The sequence below is a fragment of the Elephas maximus genome, chromosome 20 (assembly GCF_024166365.1).
Source record: "Elephas maximus indicus isolate mEleMax1 chromosome 20, mEleMax1 primary haplotype, whole genome shotgun sequence".
In the NCBI taxonomy this organism is placed as follows: domain Eukaryota; kingdom Metazoa; phylum Chordata; class Mammalia; order Proboscidea; family Elephantidae; genus Elephas; species Elephas maximus.
The window spans coordinates 76,880,744-76,908,391 of NC_064838.1; the positions used below are offsets into that span (position 1 = coordinate 76,880,744).

A 27,648-nucleotide genomic window follows, 5' to 3' on the forward strand; every position below is an offset into this window, starting at 1 on the left:
ATGAATCCTGGCTGTGGAAGAAACAACACCATGTATTGGATGCTGGTTAGGAGCATATACAACCTCCTGGGGAAGATGGCCTCAACCCTGCAAGGTATTGCCACCTAGCTGGTGTCATAATTGTGTCTTTAGAAGGCCATTCCATTATTCTATCAAGCCAGTTGCCTCAGTTTGATGGGGAACATGGTAAGACCAGTGAATTCCATGAGAACAGGCCCATTGTTGCACTTCATGTGCTGTGGAGTGAGTCCCTTGATCTGAGGTGATACCATGTGAAATACCAAGACAGTAGATAAGATAATCTGTAAGTCCATGGGTGGTATTTTTGGCAGAAACGCTGCGTGCAGGGAAAGAAATCCATATCCAGAGTGTCTATTCCAGTAAGAACAAAACACTGCCTTTGCCATGATGGAAGTGGTCCAAAGTAACCAACCTACCACCAGGTGGCTGGCTTATCACCTCGAGGGATGATGCCATATCAGGGATTCAGTGTTGTTTTGTCCTGCTGGCAGATTGGGCACTCAGCAGTGGCTGTAGCCAAGTCAAACTTGGTGAATAGAATTCTGTTTCTGAGTCCATATATAACTTCCATCCCTGCCACCAAGGCCACTTTTTCTTGAGCCCATTGGGAAATGATGGGAGTGGCTGGGGAAAAAATGAAGACTTTTTCACAGAACATGTCTTCCAATCCACTTCACATTAAAATCCTCCTCTGCTGAGGTCACCCTTTGATGAACATTCACATGAGGCACAAATATCTTCACTACTTTGACCCATTCAGATAGGCCTATCTGCATATCTCCTCCCCATAACTCCTTGTCTCCAATTTTCCAATCATGTTCCTTCCAATTCCCTGACCATCCAGGCAAACCAATGGCCTCAGCCCATGAATCAAAACATAATCAAATGCCTGACCATTTCTCTTTCCAAAATGCAATGGTGGAACAGGAACAAGGTAGACATTTCCGTTACGAATTGGAGGGAAAAAAGGGTAACAGGCACAAAGCAAGCCAGCAGAATACATTACATTAGTTCTCAAGGTTTAAAAATAATCCTCTGTTCTCTGAGTCCATTTATACACCTGTCCTGCACCCCAGACTCTGGGTGTTAGCAACACTCTCTGGATTCTGGGAGGACGTTCCTTGGCCCTGGGCTTTAGCTCCACTTTTCAGGCCCATTGGAACAGCAACTCTGCTTCCTCTACTGTGGGTGGCCTCATTTGTCTAGTCCTTCTGAGTGGTGACACTACCCCCTCAGCCCTGGCAGGCCTCATTCTTCTGCCCCTTGGGCATGGCATCCCTGCCCCTTCAGATTTGGGCAGCACACCCACCTCCATCCTGCTGGGACAAGTGAACAGTGGCCCCACACTCTGGAACCAAGTTGGTGAAGACCTTACTCTTTAAAACCTAAGAGACTGTAACTTCACCCTTTTAGATGCCAGAGGCTAAGGCAATGTTCTCCAGGAGGCTGTATATGCTCTAAGCCAGTGTTCGATATATGATGGTGTTTCTCCCATAGCCAGGATTCACAGTTCCAAGAATCAAGGAGTGGGTATAAGAATGGCACCACTCACTATTACACCTCAAGCTTTTAAAAACTTAGACACTACTCATTTTACTAGAATTCAGATCACGATTTTTGTGAAATGTTACGCCAGTTCATTGAGTTGTCCCAGGAAACTATAGTCCTAAGCCTGAAAACCCAGCAAATCAATGTTGAAAGGTGTTTGGTTATGTGTGTGGAGTATTCATATTTTTGTCTTCAATGAATATATGTGCCTGCACCCACATTTTTGTATTTACACATACCTATTTTTTTTTTTATAGATACCTCTCAACTCAACAGCAGTGGGTTATAGACACTTCTATCTGTTTTCATGTATGTACACACATATACGTACTCATACATCAATTTTCCTATATCTAGCATATGTGCTCAAACATTCTTTTTTACTTTGGTTGTAATGTGCTGACTATATTCACATTCAAGGCCACTTTTCTCATCACTGAAAATAACTAGTCTCTGCTACATAAACCTTATTTTCCCTAACCCCTTCCCTGGTAACCATCAATGGATATTGGTCTCACTATATTTATCTGTTCTTGTCATCTTATAAAGGAAGGACCATACAATATTTGTTCTTATATGCTTGATTTATTTCGCTTAGCATTATAACTTCCTGATCCATCCATGCTATAATACGATTCATGGACTCATTTTCATTATGGTTGCACAGTATTCCATTGTATGTATGTGCCACGATTTGTTTATCAATGGATCCTTTGTTGGGCAATTCAGTTGTTTCCATTTATTTGCTTTTTGAATAAAGCAGCAATGAACGGAGCTGTGCATATATCTACTTGTGCCATTATTTTTAAGTTTGTATGGTACACGCCCCCGACATGTCAGTTTGTCGGACTGTCAGAGCTTGGATATTGCTGTGATGCTGGAACCTATGCCACCAGTATTCAGATACCAGCAGGGTCATCCATGTCAGACGGGTTTCAGCTGAGCTTCCAGGTTAAGACAAACTAGGAAGAAGGACCTGGCAGTCTACTTCAGAACAGAATTAGCCAGTAAAAACCTTATGAATACCAGCAAAACACTTCTGGTATAGTGCCAGAAGATGAGACCGCAAGGTTGGAAGACACTCAGAAGACAACTGGAGAAGAGCTGCCTCCTCAAAGTAGAGTCGACCTTAATGACCTGGAGTCAAGCTTTTGGAACCTTCATTTGCTGATGTGGCATGACTCAAAATGAGAAGAAACAACTGCAAACAGCCATTAATATCTGGAATATGGAATAAGAGAAGTATGAATCTAGGAAAATTGGAAATTGTCAAAAATGAAATGGGATGCATAAACAGCAAAATGCTAGGCATTAGTAACTGAAATGGTTTGGTATTGGCCATGTTGAATCAGACAATCATATGGTCTACTATGCTGGGAATGACAACTTGAAGAGAAATGACATTGCATTCGTGGTCAAAAAGAACATTTCCTGATCTATCCTGAAGTACCGTGCTGTCAGTGATAGGATCATATCCATACATCTATAAGGAAGACCAGTTAATATTACTATTATTCAAACTTATGCAAAAACCAGAGGCCAAAGATGAAGAAATTGAAGATTTTTACCAGCTTCTGCAGTCTGAAATTGGTTGAACATTCAATCAGGATGCACTGATAATTACTGGTGATTGGAATGCAAAAGTTGGAAAAAAAAAAAAGGATAAATATTTGGAAAATATGGCCTTGGTGATAGAAATTATGCTGGAGATCCTGGGATAGAATTTTGCAAGATCAACGACTTTTTCATTGTAAATGTCTTTTTTCACCAACATAAATGGCGATGATACACATGAACCTCACAGATGGAATACACAAGAATCAAATTGACTACATCTGTGGAAAGAGATGATGGAAAAGCTCAATATCATCAGTCAGAACAAGGCCAGAGGTCAACTACGGAACAGACCATCAACTGCTCACATGCAAGTCCAAGTTGAAACTGAAGAAAATTAGAGCAAATCCATGAGAGCCAAAGTACACCCTTGAGTATATGCCACCTGAATTTACAGACTATCTCATGAATAGATTTGACACGTTGAACACTAACAGATGAATAGCAGACAAGTTGTGGAATGACTTCAAGGACACATACCTGAAGAAAGCAAGAGGTCATTAAAAAGACAGGTTAGAAAGAAAAGACCAAAATGGATGTCAGAAGAGACTCTGAAACTTGCTCTTGAATGTCTAGCAGCTAAAGCAAAAGGAAGAAATGATGAAGTAAAAGAACTGAACAGAATATTTCAAAGGGCAACTCGAGAATAAAAAGTATTATACTGATATGTGCAAAGAGCTGGAGATAGAAAACCAAAAGGGAAGAATTCATTTGGCATTTCTCAAGCTGAAAGGACTGATGAAAAAAATCATGCCTCAAGTTGCAATACTGAAGGATTCTATGGGGAAAATGTAAAACGATGCAGAAAGACTCCAAAGAAGATCGAAGGGATACACAAAGCCATTATACCAAAAAGAATTGGTTGATGTTCAACTGATTCAAGAGGTAGCATATGATCAGGAACTGATGACACTGCAGGAAGAAGTCCAAGTTGCACTGAAGGCATTGGCGAAAAACAAGGAGCCAATGACTGAGGGAATATCAATTGAGATGTTTGAACAAACGGATGCAGCATTGGAAGCACTCACTCCTCTAACTTCCAAGAAATTTGGAAGACAGCTACCTGACCAACTGACTGGAAGAGATAAATATTTATGCCTATTCCCAAGAAAGGTGATCCAACAGAATGTGGAAATTACAGAACAATATCATTAATACCATACGAAAGCAAAATTTTGCTGAAGATTATTCAAAACCAGTATATCGACAGGGAAATGCTAGAAATTCAGGCTGGATTCAGTAGAGCGCATGAAACCAAGGATATCATTGCTGATGTCAGATGGATCCTGGCTGAAATCAGAGAATCCCAGAAGGATATTTACCTGTGTTTTCTTGACTCTGCAAAGGTATTGGACTGTGTAGATCATAACAAATTATGGATAACACTGGGAAGAATGGGAATTCCAGAACACTTAATTGTGCTCATGAGGAACCGGTACATAGATCAAGAGGCAGTTGTTTGGACATAACAAGGGGATACTGAGTGGTTTAAAGTCAGGAAAGGTGTGCATCAGGGTTGCATCCTTTCACCATACCTATTCAATCTGTACACTTAGCAAATAATCTGAGAAGCTGGACTGTATGAAGAAGAACGGGGCATCAGGATTGGAGGAAGACTCATTAACAACCTGTGTTATGCAAATGACACAACCTGGCTTATTGAAAGCGAAGAGGACTTGAAGCACTTAGGGATCAAAGACCACACCATTCAGTATGGATTACACCTCAACATAAAGAAAACAAAAATTCTCACAAGTGGACCAACAAGCAACATCATGATAAACTGAGAAAAGACTGAAGTTAAGAATTTTATTTTACTTGGAGTCATAATCAATATCCATAGAAGCAGCAATCAAGAAATCAAAAGATGCATTGTTTTGGGTAAATCTGCTGCAAAGGAACTCTTTAAAGTGTTGAAAAGCAAAGACGTCACCTTAAAGACCAAGGTGCACCTGACCCAAGCCATGGTATTTCCAATCGCATCATATGCATGTGAAAGCTGAACAATGAATTAGGAAGACCAAAGAAGAATTGATGCTTTTGAATTGTGGCATTGGCGAAGAATATTGACTATGCTATGAACTCCCAAAAGAATGAACAAATCTGCCTTGGAAGGGGTAGAACCAGAATGCTCCTTAGAAGCAAGGATGGTAAGACTGCAACTTACATATTTGGACATGTTGTCAAGAAGGATCAGTCCCTGGAGAAGGACATCATGCTTGGTAAATTAGACAGTCAGTGGAAAAGAGGAAGACCCTCAGGAAGATGAACTGACACAGTGGCTGCAACAATGGGCTGAAGCATAACAATGATTGTGAGCATGGCACAGGCACAGGCAGTATTTCATTCTATGGTATATAGGGTCACTATGGGTTGGAATCGACTCGACTGCACCTAACAACAGGGTACATACAGTGGTTAAGAGCTTGGCTGCTAATAAAAGGTCAGCAGTTCAAATCTTGTTTTATTGCACTGGCTAGGACTTCCAGTAGAATGTTGAATAAGAGTGATGATAATGGGCATCGTTGTCTCATTCTCTTTCTGAAAGAGAAGACTCAGGCTTTTTTCTTTCAGTGTAAAGGTGGCTGTTGTTGCTGCATATATGCCCTTAATTATGTTGAGAAATATCTCTTTTCCTATTTTTCTGAAGCTTTTTTTAATCAGAAAAAGGATGTTGAATTTCATCAAATGCCTTTTTCCATAAATTGATATGATCATGTATTTATTTTCCTTTTTTTTTTTTATGTTGTGGTTTAAACTGATTTTCTAATGGTGAACCACCCTTGTAATACTAGTACAAATCTCAATTTATCATGGTCTATGATTTTTTTTTTATATGTTGCTTAAGTTTGCTGACTAGAATTTTGTTGAAAAGTTTTGTATATATTTTCATAAGGATATTCATCTGTAATTTTCAGTTTTCATGATTTCTTTACACAGTTTGTGTATCAGGTAATGCTGGCTTCATAGAGTTTGGTAGTTTGATAGTGTTCCTCTTTATTTTTTTTAAATAATTTTTATTGTGCTTTAAGTGAAAGTTTACAAATCAAGTCAGTCTCTCACATATAAACTTATATACACCTTACTCCATACTCCCACTTACTCTCTCCCTAAGGAGTCAGCCCGCTCCCTCCTTCCAGTCTCCCCTTTCGTGACCATTTTGACCGTTTCTAACCCCCTCTACCCTCCCATCTCCCCTCCGGACAGAAGATGTCAACATAGTTTCAAGTGTCCACCTGATGCAAGTAGCTCACTCCTCATCAGCATCTCCCTCCAACCCATTGTCCAGTCCAATCCATGTCTGATGAGTTGGCTTAGGGAATGGTTCCTGTCCTGGGCCAACAGAAGGTTTGGGGACCATGACTGCTGGGATTCTTCTAGTCTTAGTCAGACCATTAAGTCTGGTCTTTTTATGAGAATTTGTGGTCTGTATCCCACTGTTCTGCTCCCTCAGGGGTTCTCTGTTGTGCTCCCTGTCAGGGCAGTCATCAGTTGTGGCTAGGCACCATCTAACTCCTCTGGTCTCAGGATGATGTAGTCTCTAGTTCATGTACCCCTTTCTGTCTCTTGGGCTCTTAATCACCTTGTGACATTTGTGTTCTTCATTCTCCTTTGATCCTGGTGAGTTGAGACTCATTGATGTATCTTAGATGGCCGCTGGCAACCATTTAAGACCTGAGACGTCACACTTCAAAGTGGGATGCGGAATGTTTTCTTAATAGAATTTATTTTGCTAATTGACTTAGATGTCCCCTGAAGCCATAAACCCCAAACACCTGCCCTTGCTCCACTGACCTTCGAAGCATCAGTTTATTCAGGAAACTGCTTTTGGTCCAGTCCAGTTGTGCTGACCTCCCCTGTATTGAGTGTTGTCCTTCTCTTCACCTAAAGTAGTTATCTACTATCGAATCAGTAAATAACCCTCTCCCACACTCCCTTCCTCAGCCCTCTCATAGCCACAAAAAAATGTGTTCTGAGTTTAAACTATTTCTCAAGATCTTATAATATTGGTCTTATACAATATTTGTCCATTTGCATCTGACTAATTTCACTTAGAATAATGCCTTCCAGGTTCCTCCATGTTATGAAATGTCTCATAGATTCATCACTGTTCTTTATCGATGCGTACCATTCCATTGTGTGAATATACCATAATTTATTTATCCATTCATCCATTGATGGACACCTTGGTTGCTTCCAGCTTTTTGCTATTGTAAACAGTGCTGCAATAAGCATGGGTGTGCGTATATCTGTTCGTGTAAAGGCTCTTATTTCTCTACAATATACTCTGAGGAGTGGGATTGCTGGGTCGTATGGTAGTTCTATTTCTAGCTTTTTAAGGAAATACCAGATCCATTTCCAAAGTGGTTGTACCATTTGACATTCCCACCAGCAGTGTGTAAGTGTTCCAATCTCTCTGCAGCCCCTCCAACATTTATTAGTTTGTGTTTTTTGGATTAATGACAGCCTTGTTGGAGTGAGATGGAATCTCATCGTAGTTTTAATTTGCATTTCTCTAATGGCTAATGATCAAGAGCATTTCCTAATGTATCTATTAGCAGCCTGAATACCTTCTTTAGTGAAGTGCCTGTTCATATCCTTTGCCCAATTTTTAATTGGGTTGTTTTTCTTTTTGTGGTTGAGTTTTAGCAGAATCATGCAGATTTTAGAGATCAGGTGCTGGTCAGAGATGTCATAGCTGAAAATTTTTTCCCAGTCTGTAGGTGGTCTTTTTACTCTTTTGGTGACGTCTTTAGATGAGCATAGGAGTTTGATTTTTAGGAGCTCCCAGTTACCTGGTTTCTCTTCGTCATTTTTAGTAATTTTTTGTATTTTGTTTATGCCTTGTGTTAGGGATCCTAACATTGTCCCTATTTTTTCTTCCATGATCTTTATTGTTTTAGACTTTATGTCTAGGTCTTTGGTACATTTGGAGTTAGTTTTTGTGCATGGTGTGAGGTATGGGTCCTGTTTAATTTTTTTTTCAGAAGGATATCCAGTTATGCCAGCACCATTTGTTAAAAAGACTATCTTTTCCCCAATTAACTGACACTGGGCCTTTGTCAAATATCAGCTGCTCATATGTGGATAGATTTATATCTGGGTTCTCAATTCTGTTCCATTGGTCTATGTGCCTGTTGTTGGACCAGTACCAGGCTGTTTTGACTACTGTGGCTGTATAATATGTTCTCAAATTAGGTAGAATGAGGCCTCCCACTTCGTTCTTTTTCAGCAATGCTTTTCTTATCTGGGGCTTCTTTCCCTTCCATATGAAGTCAGTGATTTGTTTTTCCATCACATTAAAAAATGTCGTTGGAATTTGTAACAGAAATACATTGCATATATAGATAGCTTTTGGTAGAATAGACATTTTTACTGTTAATCTTCCTATCCCTGAGCAAGGTATGTTTTTCCACTTATGCAGGTCCCTTTTAGTTTCTTGAAGTAGTACCTTGTAGTTTTCATTGTGTAGGTCTTTTACGTCTTTGGTAAGCTTTATTCCTAAATATTTTATTTTCTTGGGGGCTACTGTGAATGGTATTGATTTGGTGATTTCCTCTTCGATGTTGTTTTTGTTGGTGTAGAGGAATCCAGCTGATTTTTTTATGTTTATCTTGTAACCTGAAACTCTGCTGAACTCTTCTATTAGTTTCAGTATTTTTCTTGAGGATTCCTTAGGGTTTTCTGTGTATAAAATCACGTCATCTTCAAATAGAGATAATTTTACTTCTTCCTTGCCAATCTGGATGCTCTTTAATTCTTTGTCTAGTCTAATTGCTCTGGCTAGGACCTCCAACACAATGCTGAATAAGAGTGGTTATAAAGGGCATCCTTGTCTGGTTCCCATTCTCAGGGGAAATGCTTTCCGGCTCTCTCCATTTAGGGTGATGTAGGCTGTTGGCTTTGTATAAATGCCTTTCATTACGTTGAGGAATTTTCCTTCAATTCCTATTTTGCTGAGAGTTTTTCTCATGAATGGGTGTTGGACTTTGTCAAATGCCTTTTCTGCATCGATTGATAAGATCATGTGGTTTTTGTCTTTTGCTTTGTTTATTATGGTGGATTACATTAATTATATTTCTAATATTGAACCAACCTTCAATAAAATTTTTTTTTTTAACCTGGTATAAATCCCACTTGGTCACAATGGGTTATTTTTGTGATATGTTGTTGAATTCTATTGGCTAGAATTTTGTTGATGATTTTTGCATCTATGGTCATAAGGGATATAGGTCTGTAATTTTCTTTTTTTTTTTTTTTTTTTTTGTGGTATCTTTACCTGGTTTTGGTATCAGGGATATGCTGGCTTCATAGAATAAGTTAGGGAGTATTCCACCCTTTCCTATGCTTTGAAATACCTTTAGTAGTAGTGGTGTTAACTCTTCTCTGAAAGTTTGGTAGAACTCTGCAGCGAAGCCTTCCGGGCCAGGGCTTTTTTTCGTTGGGTGTTTTTTGATTACCTTTTCCATCTCTTTTTTTTGTTATGGGTCTATTTAATTGTTCTAATCGTGTTAGTTTAGGTAGGTAGTGTGTTTCTAGGAATTCACCCATTTCTTCTAGGTTCTCAAATTTGTTAGAGTACAATTTTTCATAGTAATCTGATATGATTGTTTTAATTTCAGTTGGGTCTGTTGTGATATGGCCCATCTCATTTCTTGTTCAGGTTATTTGTTTCCTTTCCTGTATTTCTTTTGTCAGTCTGGCCAATAGTTTATCAATTTTTTTAATTTTTTTCAAAGAACCAGCTTTTGGCTTTGTTAATTCTTTCAATTGTTTTTCTGTTCTCTATTTCATTTAATTCTGCTCTAGTTTTTATTATTTGTTTTCTTCTGGTGCCTGATGGATTCTTTTGTTGTTCTCTTTCTATTTGTTCAAGTTGTAGAGACAGTTCTCTGATTCTGGCTCTTTCTTCTTTACGTATGTGTGCATTTATTGATACAAATTGACTTCTGAGCTCTCCTTTCGCTGTGTCCCAGAGGTTTTGATAGGAAGTGTTTTTGGTCTCATTGCATTCTATGAATTTCTTTATTCCCTCTTAATGTCTTCTATAACCCAGTCTTTTTTGAGCAGAGTATTGTTCAGTTTCCAAGTATTTGATTTCTCTCCCCTGATTTTTCTGTTATTGATTTCTACTTTTATGGCCTTATGGCTTGAGAAGATGCTTTGTAATATTTTGATGTTATGGATTCTGCAATGGTTTGTTTTAAGAGCTAATATGTGATCTATTCTAGAGAGTGTTCCATGTGCACTAGAAAAAAAAAGTATACTCTGCCGCTGTTGGGTGGAGTGTTCTGTATAAGTCTATGAGGTCAGGTTGATTGATTGTAGCACTTAGATCTTCCGTGTCTCTATTGAGCTTCTTACTGGAATTCCTGTCCTTCTTCGAAAGTGGTGTGTTGAAGTCTCCTACTATAATTGTGGAGGTGTCTATCTCACTTTTCAATTCTGTTAAAGTTTGTTTTATGTATCTTGCGGCCCTGTCATTGGGTACATAAATATTTAATAAGGTTATATCTTCCTGGTCAATTGTCCCTTTAATCATTATGTAGTGTCCTTCTTTATCCTTTGTGGTGGATTTAACTTTAAAGTCTGTTTTGTCAGAAATTAATACTGCCACTCCCACTTTTTTTTTTGATTTTTGTTTGCTTGAAATATTTTTTTCCATTCTTTGAGTTTTAGTTTGTGTCTCTAAGTCTAAGGTGTATCTCTTTTAGGCAGCATATAGAGGGATCGTGTTTTTTTATCCAGTCTGCAACTCTCTGTCTCTCTATTGGTGCGTTTAGTCCATTTATATTCACTAGGTGGTTTGGGTGGAGCTTCAGCCCTCAGTTCCCTGCTGTGGATCAGTGAGGGCTCTGTTTAATAGGTAGAGAGGTATCAGACGTCCAGAACTTGTCTTTCCACTGCTCAGCTAAAACAATTACAGTCAGATCTCTATCAGAATTGCCTTTGCAGTATAATAGCCACCTTGCTGTCTGTAGGGATGAAAGCCAAAGACTGTGGATCTCTTATGCTTGGCTGGAGCTCGTTCTGTATTTTTATTCCAGTTTAGGGAAGTCGGGGAAGGATTTTTCCCCCCTGGGTTGTTAATTGCTTCTTCTCTCAGGCCAGGAGAATCGGTTAGGGAAAAAGAAAAAAAAACCTGCAGAGCACTTCCCTCGCTGGCCCAGGAAATTCCAATTTTAACGAAGCCACCTGGGGCAGGGAGGGGGGGCATTAGATAGATAGGAGAAAGTAGGGCAATATAGACAAAGTTACTTATCTTGCTTTGTGATGACTGTTTTATCTGAGATTCCAGAGGGGCATGTAGCCTGTGTGCATTGGCTGGGTCAAGATTGCCCCTGAGGGTCAGGCCTGCATCCTGTGCTTCCGCCTTCTCAGGAAGACGTGATCAGCTCCTCTGCTCCTAGTCCAAAGCCCAGCACCAAGGTTTTCTGGCTGGGATGCTGCACCCCAGGCTCCAAAACCAGTTGCTGTTTCCCCATGATTTCTCCTTCCCCTGTCAGCTGCGTCGTTGTGCAGCCTGCATGCACTGGCTGGATTTCCGCTGAGGTTACTTCATGGGGCTAGGGCTGCGTCCCAAGCTTGCAGCGTCTCAGGAAGCCATGATCAGCTCCTCTGTGCTTAGTCCAAAGCCCAGCGCCAAGGTTTTCTGACTGGGATGCTGGCTACAGGCTCCAAAAACAGTCACTGCTTCCCCGTGGTTGCTCATTCTCTTGTCAGCCACATCAGTGTGCAGCCTGCTTGCTCTGGCTGAGTCTCTACAGAGTTTACTCCAGGGGGATAGGGGTTAGGGCTGTGTCCCATGCTTGCCCTGTCTCAGGAAGCTGCAATCAGCCCCACCACTCTGGCACCAGGGAACTGCGAGGGCTCAAGGCTGTGGCGCGGAATGACAGTTCCAGAAGCGGTCGCTTCTTCAAGGTGCGGCTTTTTGCTCCCCTGTCACTCAGGTCAGCTCCTTAGTTCTGTGTTTGATGGTCAGGGTTCGTAGATTGTCATGTTTGTGCTGGATTCACTTGTTTTTCCAAGTCTTTGTTGCAAGAGGGACCTGAGGTAGTCCTACCTACTCAGCCATCTTGGCCCCGCACCTCTTTATGTTTTTAATGAGATTAAGTAGGATTGGTGTCAACTCTTATCTGAATTTCTGGTAGAATTCTCCAGTGTAGCCATCTAGTCATGGGCCTTTTTCTGTTGGCAGATTTTTGATGATATCGTCTGTCTCTTTTTTTGTCATGAGTCTGTTTAAATTTTCTACCTCTCTTTTTGTTAGTTTGGGTAGGTAGCATTTTTCTAGGAATTTGTCCATTTCATGTATGTTTTCAAATTTTTAGTGGTACAATTTTTCATAGTAATCACCTTCATAGTAATGACCTTCTTTATATCTGTTGGATCTGTTATAATGTCACTAATTTCATTTCTTCATTAGGTTATTTCCCTCTTCTTTTTATTTTTTGTCAATCTAGCCAGCGGTTTGTCTATTTTACGTGATGAGACTTTTTGTTTTCTTCCTTCTTTATTCTCAATGTTTCCTTTTGGTTGCCATACATATTACATTACACAACTTACAATTACAATAATATTTAACATATGAATAACGTTTAACATATAGCCTTAAACTAGGAAATCTGTTCCTGGTATGCACTTCCCTCCTGCATTTATGTTGGTGTGTCTCCATTAACATCAATATACAAATTTTTTTTTATTAGTTTACTTTGTACTTACTTCTTACAAACTTGATGTTGTGCTGTTTGAAGGATTTAATCATTGAATTTATTCCCTAAAAATATCATATACTTGGTCCTAATGATTGCATTTCTTGTTGCATTTTTTTGGAGAACTCTCTTTCTTATTTTTTTAATTTTCCTCCTAGATATAGAAACAAGTATTTATTTAACGTTCTTGACTTTCTATTTGGAGTATTCTCTTGAATAATACATACAGAGCTGCTCTTGTTGTTTTTGTTAGGTGCTGTCCAGTTGGTTCTGACTCATAGCAACTCCATGTATAACAGAATGAAATACTGCTCAGCCCTGAACCATTCTTACAATTGTTGCTATGTTTGACCCCATTATTGAAGCCACTGTGTCAATACGTCTTGTGGAGGATCTTCCTCTTTTTACTTACCCTCTACTTTATCAAGCATGATGTTCTTCTCCAGGGACTGGTCCTTCCTGACAACATGTCCAAAGTAAATGCCATGAGGCCTCCCCATCTTTGCTTCTAATGAGCATCCTGGCTGTAAGTTTTCCAAGACAGATTTGTTCATTCTTTTTTCAGTCCATGGTATAATCAATGTCCTTCACCAACACCATAATTCAAATGCATCAACTCTTCTTCAGTCTTCTCTGTTCATTGTCCAGAATTTGCTTACCTATGAGGCAATTGAAAATACCATGCTTGAGTAGGGCACTCCTTAGTCTTCCAAGTGACATGTTTGCTTTTTAACAGTTTAAGTAGGTCTTTTGCAGCAGATTTACCCAAAGCAATGTGTCTTTTGATTTCTTGACTGCTGCTTCCATGGATATTGATTGTGGAATTGAAAAATGAAATTGAAATGAAATTCTTGACGATTTAATCTTTTCTTCGTTTATCATGATATTGCTTATTGGTCCAGTTGTGAGGATCTTTTTTTATTATTTTTATTCTGTCTTAGATTATTTACAGAGCAGTTTCTCATTAAACAATTAATACACATATTGTATTGTGACACTGGTCCCTGACAACATGTCAACACTCTCCACTTCCTGAACACAGGTTCCCCACTGCCAGCTATCCTGTCTCCTCCTACTTTCTCGTCCTTCTCCCTGGGCTGGTGTGCCCTTTTAGTCTCATTTTGTTTTATGGGCCTGTCTAATCTTTGGCTGAAGGCTGAACCTCAGGAGTGTCTTCAGTACTGAGTTAAAAGGCTGTCTGGGGGCCATATTCTTCGGGCTTTTCCAGTCTCTTTCAGACCAATAAGTCTGGTCTTTTTTCGTGAGTTAGAATTTTGTTCTACATTTTTCTCCAGCTCTATTTAGGACCTTCTATTGTGATCCCTGTCAGAGCAGTCAGTGGTGGTAGCCAGGCATCATCTAGTTGTGCTGCACTCAATCCGGTGAAGGATCTGGTAATTGTGGTCCATTAGTCCTTTGGAGTAATCTTTCTCCTGTGTCTTTGGTTTTCTTCATTCTCCCTTGCTCCAGACAGAGTGGGAACATTGGAGTATCTTAGATGGCCCCTCACAAGCTTTTAGGACTTCAGATGTTACTTAGCAAAGTAGGATGTAGAATATTTTCTTTATAAACTGTCTTTTGCCATGTGAGTTAGATGTCCCCCGAGACCGTGGTCCCCAGCCCTCAGCCCAGTAATTCAGTCCCTCAGGGAGTTCGGATGTGTCTGTGAAACTTCTGTGACCTTGCCTTAGTCAAGTGGTGCTGACTTCCCCAATATTGTGTACTGTCTTACCCTTACCAAGTTATCACTTATCTATTGTCTATTTAGTATTTTTCCCTCCCCACCCAGGCCTCCTTTGTAACAATCAAAGTTAGTTTCTTTCTATGTGCAAACCTTTTCTTATTTTTTTGTAATAGTGGTCTCATACAGTATTTTTCATTTTGTGTTGACTTATTTCTCTCAGCATAATGCCTTCTAGATTTATCCCTGTTGAAAGATGTATCATGAATCTTTTTCTTTATGTTATGGTACGGTATAATCCATATTGAAGGCTGTAGTCTTTGATCTCAGTCACTGAGTGTTTCAGGCCCTCTTCACTTTTAGCAAGCAAGGTTGTGTCATCAGTGTATCATGAGCTTCCTCCAATCAGATGCTCTGTTCTTCTACATATAGCCCAGTTGCTCAGATTATTTCCTTGCCACACAGATTGAGTAAATATGGTGGAAGAATACAACTCTGACACCTTCCTTTCCTGATTTTAAACCTCCCAGTATCACTTTGTCCTGTTCAAACAATTGCCTCTTGGTCTATGTACAGGTTCTCCATGAGTACAAAGTGTTCTGGAATTCCCATTCTTCTCAATTTTACCCATAATTTGTTATTATCCACACAATAAAATGTCTTTGCATAGTCAGTAAAACAAAGGTAAATATCTTTCTCGTATTCTGCTTTCAGTCAAACTCCATCTGACAATAGCAGTGATAGCCTTTGTTCCAAGTCCTCATCTGAATCCGGCTAAATTTCTGGCAGTTCCCTGTCCCTGAGCCCCTGCAACTATTTTTGAAATATGTTCAGCAAAATTTTACGTGTGTGTGATATTAATGATATTGGTCCATAATTTCCACAGTTAATTGGATCACCTTTCTTTGGAATGTGCACAAATAGGAATATCTTCCACTTGGTTGACCAATTATCTATCTTCCAAATTTCTTGGCACAGGTGAATTAGTGCTTCTATAGTTGAAACTTCTTGTTGAAACCTCTAAATTGGTATCCCATCAATTCCTTGAGCTTTGTTTGTTGCCAATGTATTTAGTGTAGCTTGGACATCTTCCTTCATTGGTCCTTGAGCGTATGCTACCTCCTGAAATGGTTGAATGTTGGCCAATTATTTTGATATGGTGATTCTGTGTATTTCTTCAGTTTTCTTTTAATGCTTCTTGTGTAGTTCAGTATTTTGCCCACAGACTTTTTCGTTACTGCAACTAGAGCCTTGATTTTTTTCTTCAGTTCCTTCATCTTGAGAAATGTCAAGCATGTTGTTCCCTTTTCTTTTTCCTTCATACATCTGTCAATTTGTCCTACTGCGTTAGCTTGTATGTTGCTGTGATGCTGCTAGATATGTCATCAGTATTTCAAATACCAGCAGGATTACCCATGGTTCACAGGTTTCAGTGGAGTATTCCAGAGTTTGAGGGGGCATAACAAAGTTTATTAAGAAAATGTTCTACATCCCACTTTGGGAGTGGCACCTGGGGTCTTAAAAGCTAGCAAGTGGCCATCTAAGATGCATTAATTAGTCCCAACCCACCTGGAACAAAGAAGAATGAAGAACACTAAAGTCACAAGGAAAAGATGAGTCCAAGAGACAGAAAGGGCCACATAAACCAGAGACTCCATCAGCCTGAGACTGGAAGAACTATATGGTGCCTGGCTACCACCAATTACCTCCTTGACAGGAAACATATCAGAGAGTCCCTGATGGAGCAGGAGAATTTGAAGTGCAGAACTCAAATTCAGATTCTGGTAAAAAGACCAGACTTAATGGTCTGACTGAGACTGGAGGGATCCCAGAGGACTTGGCTCCTGTACTCTCTGTTAGCCTAAAACTAAAACCATTCCTGAAGTCAACTCTTCACACATAGATTAGATTGGACTATAAGACATAAAATGCTACTGGTGAAGAGTGTACTTCTTAGCTCAAGTAGACACATGAGGCTAAGTGGGCAGCTCCTGACACAAGGCAAAATGAGGAGACAGAGGAATAAGAGAGCTGGTTGAATGGACACAGGAAATACAGGGTGAAGAGGAGGAATGTGCACTCACATTACAGGGAGAGCAACTAGGGTCACATAACTATGTGCATATAAGTTTTTGTATGAGAAACTGATGTGATCTATAAACTTTCACTTAAAACACAATTAAAAAAAAAAAAAAAAAAGAATTCCTGGTTGGCAATTGTTTCCTTTCAGTATTTTCTGTATGTCTGTCTCTCCATTGTCTTCAGGCTTCTAGAGTTGCTGGGGAGAAATCTGCAATAATTGTCATGAAAGCACCTTGGTATGTTATTTTATGCTTTTCTCTTTCTGCTTTCAGAATTATCTCCTTGTACTTGGTTTTCAAGAATTTTATTAGGATATGGTGTGGAGTTGCTCTTTTTTTTGTCTCATTTAGTTGGGGTTTGTGTAGCTTTCTGTATGTAGAGGCTTGGTTTTCTCTTCAGATCTGGAAAATTCTCTCAAATTACATCTCGGAAAATCATTTCCATGTATTGTTGTCATGGTGCTCTGGTATTCAAATAATTCTAATTTTAGATTTCTTAACTGAATCTCATATTTCCTTTAGTGTTTGTTCACTTTTCTTTGCTCTTTTCTCTTGAGACTTGGTAAGTTCAGTTAATTTGTCTTCTAATTCATTTATTCTATCTTCCATATGTTCAACTCTATTGTTGAGGGTTTCTCTTGCTTTTCGTGATTTATTTGTTTTATTCTTCAGTTCCAGAAGTTTTCTTTTTTGATGTTTTCGGTTTCCACATTGAGTCTTGGACTTGTTGTTCCATTTGTTTCCCTGTCTCTGCTAATTCATTTTTTTTGTGTGCTTTTTGCTTTCTTTAAACATATTTTTCACCATAGACTGATGATTATCAATTCTTTGTGTTAGTCTGGCCTCCACAGTAGAATTTCCCTTTTCTTCTTGTTTTGCTTTTGACTGGTTTTTCTTCTTTTATGATTTTGGATGTTTTACTATTTTTTTTGTTGAACTTGCACCATTTGGTTATCTTTGTTATTTTATGTTAAATATTTATTTTTGTTTCATGGGAAAACTTTTTGGTTGTACTCACTGGTGTCCCAGGGCCAAGTGCACCAAACAGAAGACCAGGACCCTCACCACCAGCTGCTCCTTGGGACAAAGGTGTAGTAGCCTGCCTCTACAAAGACTTACAGCATTGGAAATGACATAGTGGAGCTCCACTCAGCCTCACAATATTGCTATGAGTCAGAATTGACTCATCAGCAGTGGGCTTGGCATTGTCTTCTGAAATCTGCTAGACAGCACTCTTATCCTTAGGCTTTTTTCATTGCTGACCCAGTAATTCTGAATGCTTGAACTCTGGAATTCAATAATCATGTGTGGGAGGGAGTTGTTTAGCTGTCCTCAGATGCTGATGTAAGTGGTGGAGTTTGAGTGTCTTTGGCAAAGATGGGCTCTCTGTATATTTCCCCCATGAGTGCACCTGCCCACAGTGGAACAATTTTCTTTCTGTTTTTCCCTGTCAGTCTGAAGAATTCCTCTAGCCCTACCACACTTGCTGTTCCTCTGGTCATAGGTAGTTCCTGCCCATGTTGGGGCTCATTGAGATTCAACAGCACTTTCTCACTTCACCATGGTCTCCCTTTGCCTCTTTCCAATTGCTTCTCCAGAGAACTCCCAAAGGCATTTTATGCACCTTTTAAAAAATTAGGCTACTGCTTCCTCATATTAGTCCCTTTTCTGTGATTCCTGTTAGGGCTGTTTCCCAGCTCTATCCCAAAATGACTCCAAAGAGTGAGCATTTCAAATGTTAGTGTGTAGCTTCTCCCAGGTTCTATGCTCTCTCTGCACCTCCTCTTCCCCATGTCTAGACTTAACCCAACTCTTCTATACCTCAGATGCTGTCTGGAGTTCTTGATCCGGCTCCAGAAACATTTGCTTTGGCTTGGAATAATTATATCATTAGATTGTATTTTTGTTTGCTTATGAGTGTGGGTGTGTTTAATTAATGAATTTATTTTTATTGTGTTTGGATAGTATACTTGACAAAGCAATAAGTTGACAGCACTTTGTTGCTAGTCAAAGTTATTTTGAAATTATTTCGAAAATAATTGTTTTGGAATGAATTAAATCCCAAAACGTTGGCACTGGGCTTGTAATAAACCTGTATCATGAAGGCTAGTTTATTTTATGAGACACAATGCCTTGTCTCTTTTTTTTCTGCCTTAAGAAAACCACTTAATTCTGTTTCATCTGAGGATGCTTGTAATGAATCTGTTTAAACTGTCACTTTCAGAATCAATAAATTTTATGATAGTGTGATTTTTTTCTCTCTCAGTTCAATGTGAGCAATGCTGCCAACTCATCTTAGAAAAGGTCTTTCTGATTTGTTAACTTGACTGTAAAGTTATTCTGTTGTATGTCGCTAGTGATTTCCAAACATGTGGAGGAAGCATTCAGTCTCTGTTGGGAGACACAGGTGGATGTGTTGTGTGATAAAGGGAAATAATTCTTGTCTGAAGGTTTTGTCATTGGATTGTGCAGATCTTATGATTGAGCACCTTTGCACTTGAAACAAGTGAAAATGTTGAGAAAGAGTGAGGAAAAGGATCATTATGCCACTGTATAAACAAGAAGCAACATCATGATAAATGGAGAAAAGATTGAAGTTGTCAAGGATTTCATTTTACTTGAATCAACAATAAACACCCATGGAAACAGCAGTCAAGAAATCAAATGACAAATTGCATTGGACAATCTTCTGCAAAAGACATCTTATAAACCAAATCAAAAAACCAAATCCATTGCCGTCAAGTCAATTCTGACTCATAGCGATCCTGCAGGACAGAGTAGAACTGGCCCATAGAGTTTCCAAGTAGCGCCTGGTGGATTTGAACTGCCGACCCTTTGGTTAGCAGCCACAGCACTTAACCACTCCACCACCAGGATTTTGGACATCTTATAAAGTGTCTATTATTAAAATAGTGTTGTCTTTTGACAAAGAGATGTTCAAGAGCCATATGGCGACCTTTCCTTAGCCATATGAGGAAAAGATGAATTTGGATCACTTTCTTACTCCACACATCAAAACAGGTTACGAAAATAAGGTTTAAAATTTAGATTATGTGAATATACAGAAACTTCATAACAAAAACAAGAGAGAATAAATTAAAATTAAAAAAGAAAAAATGAGAAATCACCAACTCAATCACAGAGTTGAACAGAAAATGAAAATTAGTCCTATAGAAAAATGGACATAAGATACGATTAAAGAGTCCACATTAAAGAAAAACAAATAGTTCTAAAAGGTATCAAGAGTTGTTCAACTGGACTCATAATAATAGAAGCACAAATGAAAACTACACTTAGACATCATTTCTCACCTATTAGAATAGCACATAGCATTCAGTCAACTTATATTTAATAATTACTTCTCCTACTGATACACATATCTTGAGCGTCGAGCAGCTAAAGCAAAAGGAAGAATTGATGAAGTAAAAGAACTGAACAGTAGATTTCAAAGGGCCTCTTGAGACGACAAAATAAAGTATTATAATAACATGTGCAAAGAGCTGGAGATGGAAAACCAAAAGGGAAGAACACGCCCAGGTTTCTCAAGCTGAAAGAACTGAAGAAAAAATTCAAGCCTCAAGTTGCAATAGTGAAGGATTCCATGGGGAAAATATTAAATGATGCAGGAAGCATCAAAAGAAGATGGAAGGAATACACAGAGTCATTATACCAAAAAGAATTAGTCGATATTCAACCATTTCAAGAGGTGGCATATGATCGATCAGGAACCGATGATACTGAAGGAAGAAGTCCAAGCTGCTCTTATGGCACTGGCAAAAAACAAGGCTCCAGGAATTGATGGAATATCAACTGAGATGTTTCAACAAACAGATGCAGCGCTGGAGGTGCTCACTTATCCATGCCAAGAAATATGGAAGACAGCTTCCTGGCCAACTGATTGGAAGAGATCCATATTTATGACTATTCCCAAGAAAGGTGATCCAACTGAGGGTGGAAATTATAGAACAATATCATTAATATCACACGCAAGCAAAATTCTGCTGAAGATCATTCAAAAATGGCTGCAGCAGTACATCAACAGGGAACTGCCAGAAATTCAGGTCAGTTTCAGAAGAGGACATGGAACCAGGGATATCATTGCTGATGTCAGATGGATCCTGGCTGAAAGCAGAGAATACCGGAAGAATGTTTACCTGTGTTTTATTGATTATGCAAAGGCATTTGACTGTGTGGATCATAACAAACTATGGATAACACTGGGAAGAATGGGAATTCCAGAACACTTAATTGTGCTCATGAGGAACCTTTACATAGTTCAAGAGGCAGTTGTCTGGATAGAACAAGGGGATATTGATTGGTTTAAAGTCAGGAAAGGTGTGCATCAGGGTTGTATTCTTTCACCATACCTATTTAATCTGTATGCTGAACAAATAATATGAGATGCAGGACAATATGAAGATGAACGGGGCATCAGGATTGGAGGAAGACTCATTAACAACCTGAGTTATGCAGATGACACAAACTTGCTTGCTGAAAGTGAAGAGGACTTGAAGCACTTACTCATGAACATCAAAGACCACAGCCTTCAGTATGGATCACACCTCAACATAAAGAAAACAAAAATCCTCACAAGTGGACCAATGAGCAACATCATGATAAATGGAGAAAAGAATGAAGTTGTCAAGGATTTCATTTTACTTGGATCCACAATCAATAACCATGGAAGCAGCAGTTAGAAATCAAAAGACGCATTGCACTGGGCAAATCTGCTGCAAAGGACCTCTTTGAAGTGTTGAAAAGCGAAGATGTCACCCTGAAAACTAAGGTGTGCCTGACCCAAGCCATGGTATTTTCAATCACATCATATGCATGTGAAAGCTGGACAATGAATAAGGAAGACTGCAGAAGAGTTTATGCCTTTGAATTGTGGTGTTGACGAAGAATATTGAGTATACCATGGAGTGCCAAAAGAATGAACAAATCTGTCTTAGAAGAAGTACAACCAGAATGCTCCTTAGAAGCAAGGATGGCGAGACTGTGTCTTACATACTTTGGACATTTTGTCAGGAGGAATCAGTCCCTGGAGAAGGATATCATGCTTGGCAGAGTACAGGGTCAGTGGAAAAGAGGAAGAGCCTCAACGAAGTGGATTGACACAGTGGCTGCAACAATGAGCCAAGCATAACAACAATTGTAAGGATGGCGCAGGACCAGGCAGTGTTTCGTTCTGCTGTGCATAGATTCGCTATGAGTCAGAACTGACTCAACGGCACATAACAACAAAATAACAACACTGATACACATAACTGATAACTGTGGGAGAGTATGGGAATGTTCAGGAGACTGGGGAAGATGACTTTGAAATATATATTGTTGCTTATAAAATGTCCCTAATGATACTATAATATTCCTCCAGGTTTTCTAGTACAGCTGAGAAAGGTAGTTAGTTTTAATTGTTTATTTTTAGAGAATGAGGCAAGAGATAGTCTCTAGGGTTCAAGACTCAAGGTTGTGAGTACAGATGTAATACGGCATACACTTCACTCCCATCCAAGTTTCCCAGATGCAGGAGAAGCCTTCCCTTTGCCATTAGCAGGTTTGTTTTAAAATTCTAAAGTCATAGTGTTATTAACTTCAATGTCGTGTATCTAGGAAACAACTAATGGGTAATATGTAACCTTTAGATGTAGAGAGTTCATGAGGAATATAGAGCCATAGCAAAAGGTGCATATCTGATCATACAAGGAACAGAATGTGCACTCTTTATGCACAGCTGTGCGTAGAGGACTTGACCCCTCAGTAATAGTGCCCTGGATGACAGATACCTGAGGTGGGGGAATAGATGTGCCCTGACAGTTTTGGGAGTGTGTGTTTTCTTACTTTTGTAAATTTTTGGAGCAGTCGTCAAGGTACAATAGACAGGCATTTAAGCAGAATGGAATAATCAGTGATTAGACAGAATCTTTTAAAAAAAATGGTATTTATCTAGCAATTTATCAATCAACTTATCTGTCATCTATCTATCTATCTACCTATCAATCTATCTTTCAAGCTTTAATTAAGATTATAAAGCATGTCATGAAGAACAGGTGTCTACTGAGACCAAAAGAACAATGAAATGGGAGGAAATTATATGGAAGAAGATTTTAGCTCTCCTATCTTTATTTCCTGGACTAAATGAGAGGATATATTTATTATTAATTTAGCATCCATATTTAGGAGAAAAAAGGGCAATGATGTTAAAGACATGAGTTTGATCAAAATTAAGGTTTAAATGGCTTAGATAAATAAAATATGGTGTTAAAAATGTTATGATTAAAATTACTGTATGTGTGATGCTTTGGCTTTTGAGCACTCAGATTTATACAGGAACATGATAGGATCATTGAGGATCTCAGTCCAGCACAAGACCTGATACCTTTATTTCTTGGCCATTTGATAATGATTTGTTAGGTTTCAGAATAAGAGATAAACTTATAAGAAATCATAGACAGAAAAAATTTCCAAGTATGTTGGGATGTGAGAGGTGCTGGCAACCAATTCTAGAAATACAATGATTCCTTTATATCACTGTTTTTACATGAAATGACTTAAACATGCACTACTACTCCATGCTTTTATCTTCTACAGACATAATATAGGGACAGAATGAGTATTCTAGGTGTGTTGAAGGAAGAGAAGTAAGTTGGAGATACTTTGGGAATGGGAATTTCTCAGTCAAAGTGTCTTTATTCCTGGTGTATAAACATCTCTAAATCCCATTATTTGTGTATCATCTGGATGCTGCCCTCAAGTATATCATTGTGGCACATAACAATGTCAGTGGAATACTCACCATATTTAGAGTCCCTAGTTTGCTCACAAATTAAAGGGAGTGATCATTGATTAAGGAAATATATTAGTAGGTAGATCTATAAAACGGACCAGTGTTTGGGTCGGGAAATGCATACATGGTTGGGGGTCATAGGCTGGTCTTGATCTGCAGGTCACTGGGAAAGTCAAGGCTTCTTCTGGTTTGTATTATGCTACCTCTAGAGTAAGTATGTGGACCAGAATATTTTTACTTTATCATCTGTCCTAATTTCTTTCTATTCCTGAAGCAATGAGAAAGAATAGGAACTTAAAAAAAGAAAAAATACCCTACCGGACAGAATAGAAGTGCCCCATTGGGTTTCCAAGGCTGTAAATCTTTCCAGAACAGAGCGCCATAGCTTTCTCCTGCAGAGCAGCTGCTTGGTTCAAACCCCTGAGACTTTGGATAGCAGGGAGTACTTTTAATCACTGAGCTGCCCAGGGTCCTGACTGGAATTTAGGATTTCCTAATTGGAAAAACATTAAAGAAAAGAAAAAAAAAAGCCAGCTTGGAATCATGATGACCCCATATGTGTAAGAGTAGAACTATCCTCCACAAGGTTTTCAAAGGCTGATTTTTCTGAAGTCACTATCCCTCTATTCAAAGGCTCCACTGGGTGGACTGGAACCTCCAAACTTTTGGATAGGCAGCCAAGGGCATTAACCATTGGCACCACTTAGGCTGATGAAACAAATTAATTAAGATTTATTTTGGTATCAGGTTTACTGTGTCAGAAAGAAAAAACAAAGGCTAGCATACCGTGCAGCATTAACAATAAAAAAAACAAATGGGAAGTGTTAAGGCTGTCCATTCTTTATGTCATAGTGTGTACATGTACTGTGTTAGTTGATAAAATAATTTAGACAATTCTGATTTTTGTTATTGACTGTGGAGCGGACATAATTTGTCACTGCATCAGGTGGGGCTTGTCTTTTATGAGCTTATAATATTCAAGGAGAACTGAAAATGTTAAGTGATTTAAAATTACCATATAATCCCAGGAGGCTTGGTGGTATACTGGTTAAGAGATTAACTGCTAACCATAAGGCTGGCAGTTTGAATCCAGCTGCTCCTTGGAAACTGTATGGGGCAGTTCAATCTGTCCTATGGAGTCACTATGTGTCAAAATTGTCTTGATGGCAATGAATTTTTATACAATCCCTAAATCTCATCTTATATATTCATAAATACAAAAAACTAGACTCAAGACCTTAAATAAATAAAATTTGGTTCAATAGTTTTTCTTAAGAAAATTTAAAAAAATAGTTATCATGTTTTAAAATTTTGGTTTAGCATTTATTAGTTAATAAACACATAGATTCTGAAAGAGACATCTTTTCCAGTCTTAGCAAAGGATAGTTGACTAAGCTTCCTGTATCATTACTATGTTTATTTATTTATTTATTTATTAATTTCCAGGATTGACTTTTGGATTCCAATGAACTGAAGTCACGTTAGTGCCAGAGAGAAATAGAAGCACAGCCACGTTCACCCTTTTGGGCTTCTCAGATTGCCCAGAACTGCAGGTTCCCCTTTTCCTGGTATTTCTGGCCATCTACAGTGTCACTGTTGTAGGGAATCTTGGGATGATTGTAATCATCAAAATTAACCCCAAACTTCACATCCCCATGTACTTTTTCCTCAGCCACCTCTCATTTGTGGATTTCTGCTCTTCCTCCATCATTGCTCCCAAAATGCTGGGGAACCTAGTGGCAGAAGACAGAAGCATTTCATTTTTAGGATGTGTAGTACAATTCTTTTTCTTTTGTACCTTTGTGGTGACTGAAATCTTTTTATTAGCTGTAATGGCCTATGACCGTTTTGTGGCCATTTGCAACCCTCTGCTCTACACAGTTGCCATGTCCCAGAGACTCTGTGCTATGCTGGTGGCAGGATCATATACTTGGGGAGTAGGGTGTTCCTTGATACTCACATGCTCTGCTTTGAAATTATCTTTTCATGGTTCCAACACAATCAATCACTTCTGCGAGTTCTCCTCGCTTCTCTCCCTTTCTTGCTCTGATACTTCTCTCAGCCTGTTGTTGCTTTTCATCTTTGCTACTTTTAATACGGTGAGTACATTACTCATCATTCTCACTTCTTATGTGTTTATTGTTGTCACCATCTTGAAAATGAGTTCAGCCAGTGGGCGTCGTAAGGCATTCTCTACCTGTGCCTCTCATCTGACTGCCATCACCATCCTCCATGACACCATCCTCTTCCTCTACTGTGTGCCCAACTCCAAAAACTCCAGGCACATGGTCAAAATTGTCTCTGTGTTTTACACAGTGGTGATCCCCATGTTGAATCCCTTGATCTACAGTCTCAGGAATAAGGATGTCAAGAATACAGTCAGCAAGTTAATGGACACTAGAGTCTTTTCTCATTGAGCATATTATTTTAGTAGAATTTGTCCCTAACCTTTAAATAAAGTGTGTCCAAAAAGGCCTTTTTAGAAGATACATTTAAGATTAATACTTAATTTTGCACAATGGCAAGTACGTGGATATTGTTTCAAAAAGACTAAATTTGGCTTTGTCTCTTCATTGCAGGAAAAGTTCAGCATCTCTCTCATCTTTAGTTTTAAACCTATGCAAATTGTGAGAACATTAACTGGTTCATAATCTGATAGTGAGGAACAAAAGATAATATAGATATGTGGGGCACCTTGCATAATCTGAATAAACATTAATTTCATCCCACTTTCTCATTAAGTACTTGAAATATAGTAGTTTCTCAGCAAACACACATTTTTTGATGACATATCTACAAATGGCAGTAAAGGTAAGACATAGGCTTTGTCCTCAAGGAATGCATAATTTGGTGGTAATGCTGGTGCAATAAAGAACGGGGCTGTTGTAAAAGGCAGGCTAGAAGAAATATCTTAAAAGTTTTGAGCAAAGAATAGTTCAAATCCATTTAGAGACATTAGAAATAATCTTCATAAAAGAGGTATTATTTGAAGTTGGCCTGGAGAATGGGCAGGATTTTAGGAGACACATTTCAGTGAAGAAGGCGTCTTATTCAGGAGAGAATGGAATAAACAATCTCGAGGAAATAAGAATGTAACATTGAGTCAATCAATTATTATCGAGTGAATACTGTGTAATGTATGTGTGTGCTTGCACCCGTGTGTTCGTGTGTAGGATGTTATATTCAGGTTATTTTGGCATGACTGCAAAGTTGAATAAATATTGTCTATACCCTGTGTTTTCAAAAGAGCTCCGGTGTGACAGAATGATAAGTTTGATAGGCTGCACCACAGGCTTAGAAATGGATCTCAGAAAACCATTATATGCAAAAAGTAGCCACATCAAGTGCCTGCCCTATTTGTTTGTTAGTTTGCCCACCCAGCCATCGCAAATGTTATGTATAATTTATTTATCTATTTTTTGAACATGGGCGTAATTACTGAATCCTGCTCAACAGAACTCTCAATTTGACCAGTTTGCCAACGCAGCCTACGTTTGTGAATTATTTTGGCTAACAGAGGTGGCAAAAAAGGCATTGAAGCAAATTCCAAACCTTTGAGAGATTTCGGGATTTTACACCCACTATTGAAACCTGGGAAGCTGCCGTATGAACAAACACAGATTAGAATATTGAGTAAAGAGAGAAAAATAACCCAGTTGCCCACTCCTTCCATTATACTCTCTGACACTTAGCCCACCACCAGATTCAAGGGTGAGAAACTCTTATGTCAGCTGACCTGCCAGTTGATCTCATAGACCTAAGTAAGCTGAGCTCAGATCAACCAAACAGACCAAATCAGCAGAACTGCCCCCCTGACCTGTATAATACTGAGCAGTAATAATGATTGTTGTTTTAATAAATACGTTTTTGCATGTTTTCTTTGTATAGTCGGTAGAGTCACTCACTTTCTCAGGTTCTGGCAAGGTTACCAAAAACATATTCCCATGGTTTATCATATGACAATTTAGGGTATTGGTTATTCTTCCACTTAGAGACCCCTTGCTTAAGATAATGCAATTAAAACATTCAGAAAATATTAAAATATTATAATTTCATTGAAAATTGATAATATTTTATAAAATGAAATTATCCTGTATGCTTTAAATTCATTTACATCCAGGGCTTGGAGATTCACATTGAGATTATTCAATTCATGGATTGTGATCATGACATGAATCTCATTCAATATTTTAAATTTAATCA

At 38.8% G+C, this 27,648-nt stretch overlaps 1 protein-coding gene across 1 annotated transcript; it reads left to right on the top strand.

Annotated features, from left to right (window-relative positions):
* LOC126063714 (olfactory receptor 5D18-like) lies at nt 1–25,862 on the top strand. The gene is made up of 2 exons (XM_049862113.1): nt 1–94; nt 24,922–25,862. Exons 1-2 carry the CDS (start codon nt 1–3, stop codon nt 25,860–25,862), a joined length of 1,035 nt encoding a protein of 344 aa, XP_049718070.1.
* The last annotated feature ends 1,786 nt before the right edge of the window (nt 25,863–27,648 follow it).

Excerpts from the sequence above, each read along its gene's own strand:
- LOC126063714 (XM_049862113.1), top strand. The coding sequence starts at position 1 with ATGAATCCTGGCTGTGGAAGAAACAACACCATGTATTGGATGCTGGTT. Across the intron at positions 95-24,921 it reads GATGGCCTCAACCCTGCAAG|TCACGTTAGTGCCAGAGAGA; the intron begins GTATTGCCACCT and ends AATGAACTGAAG.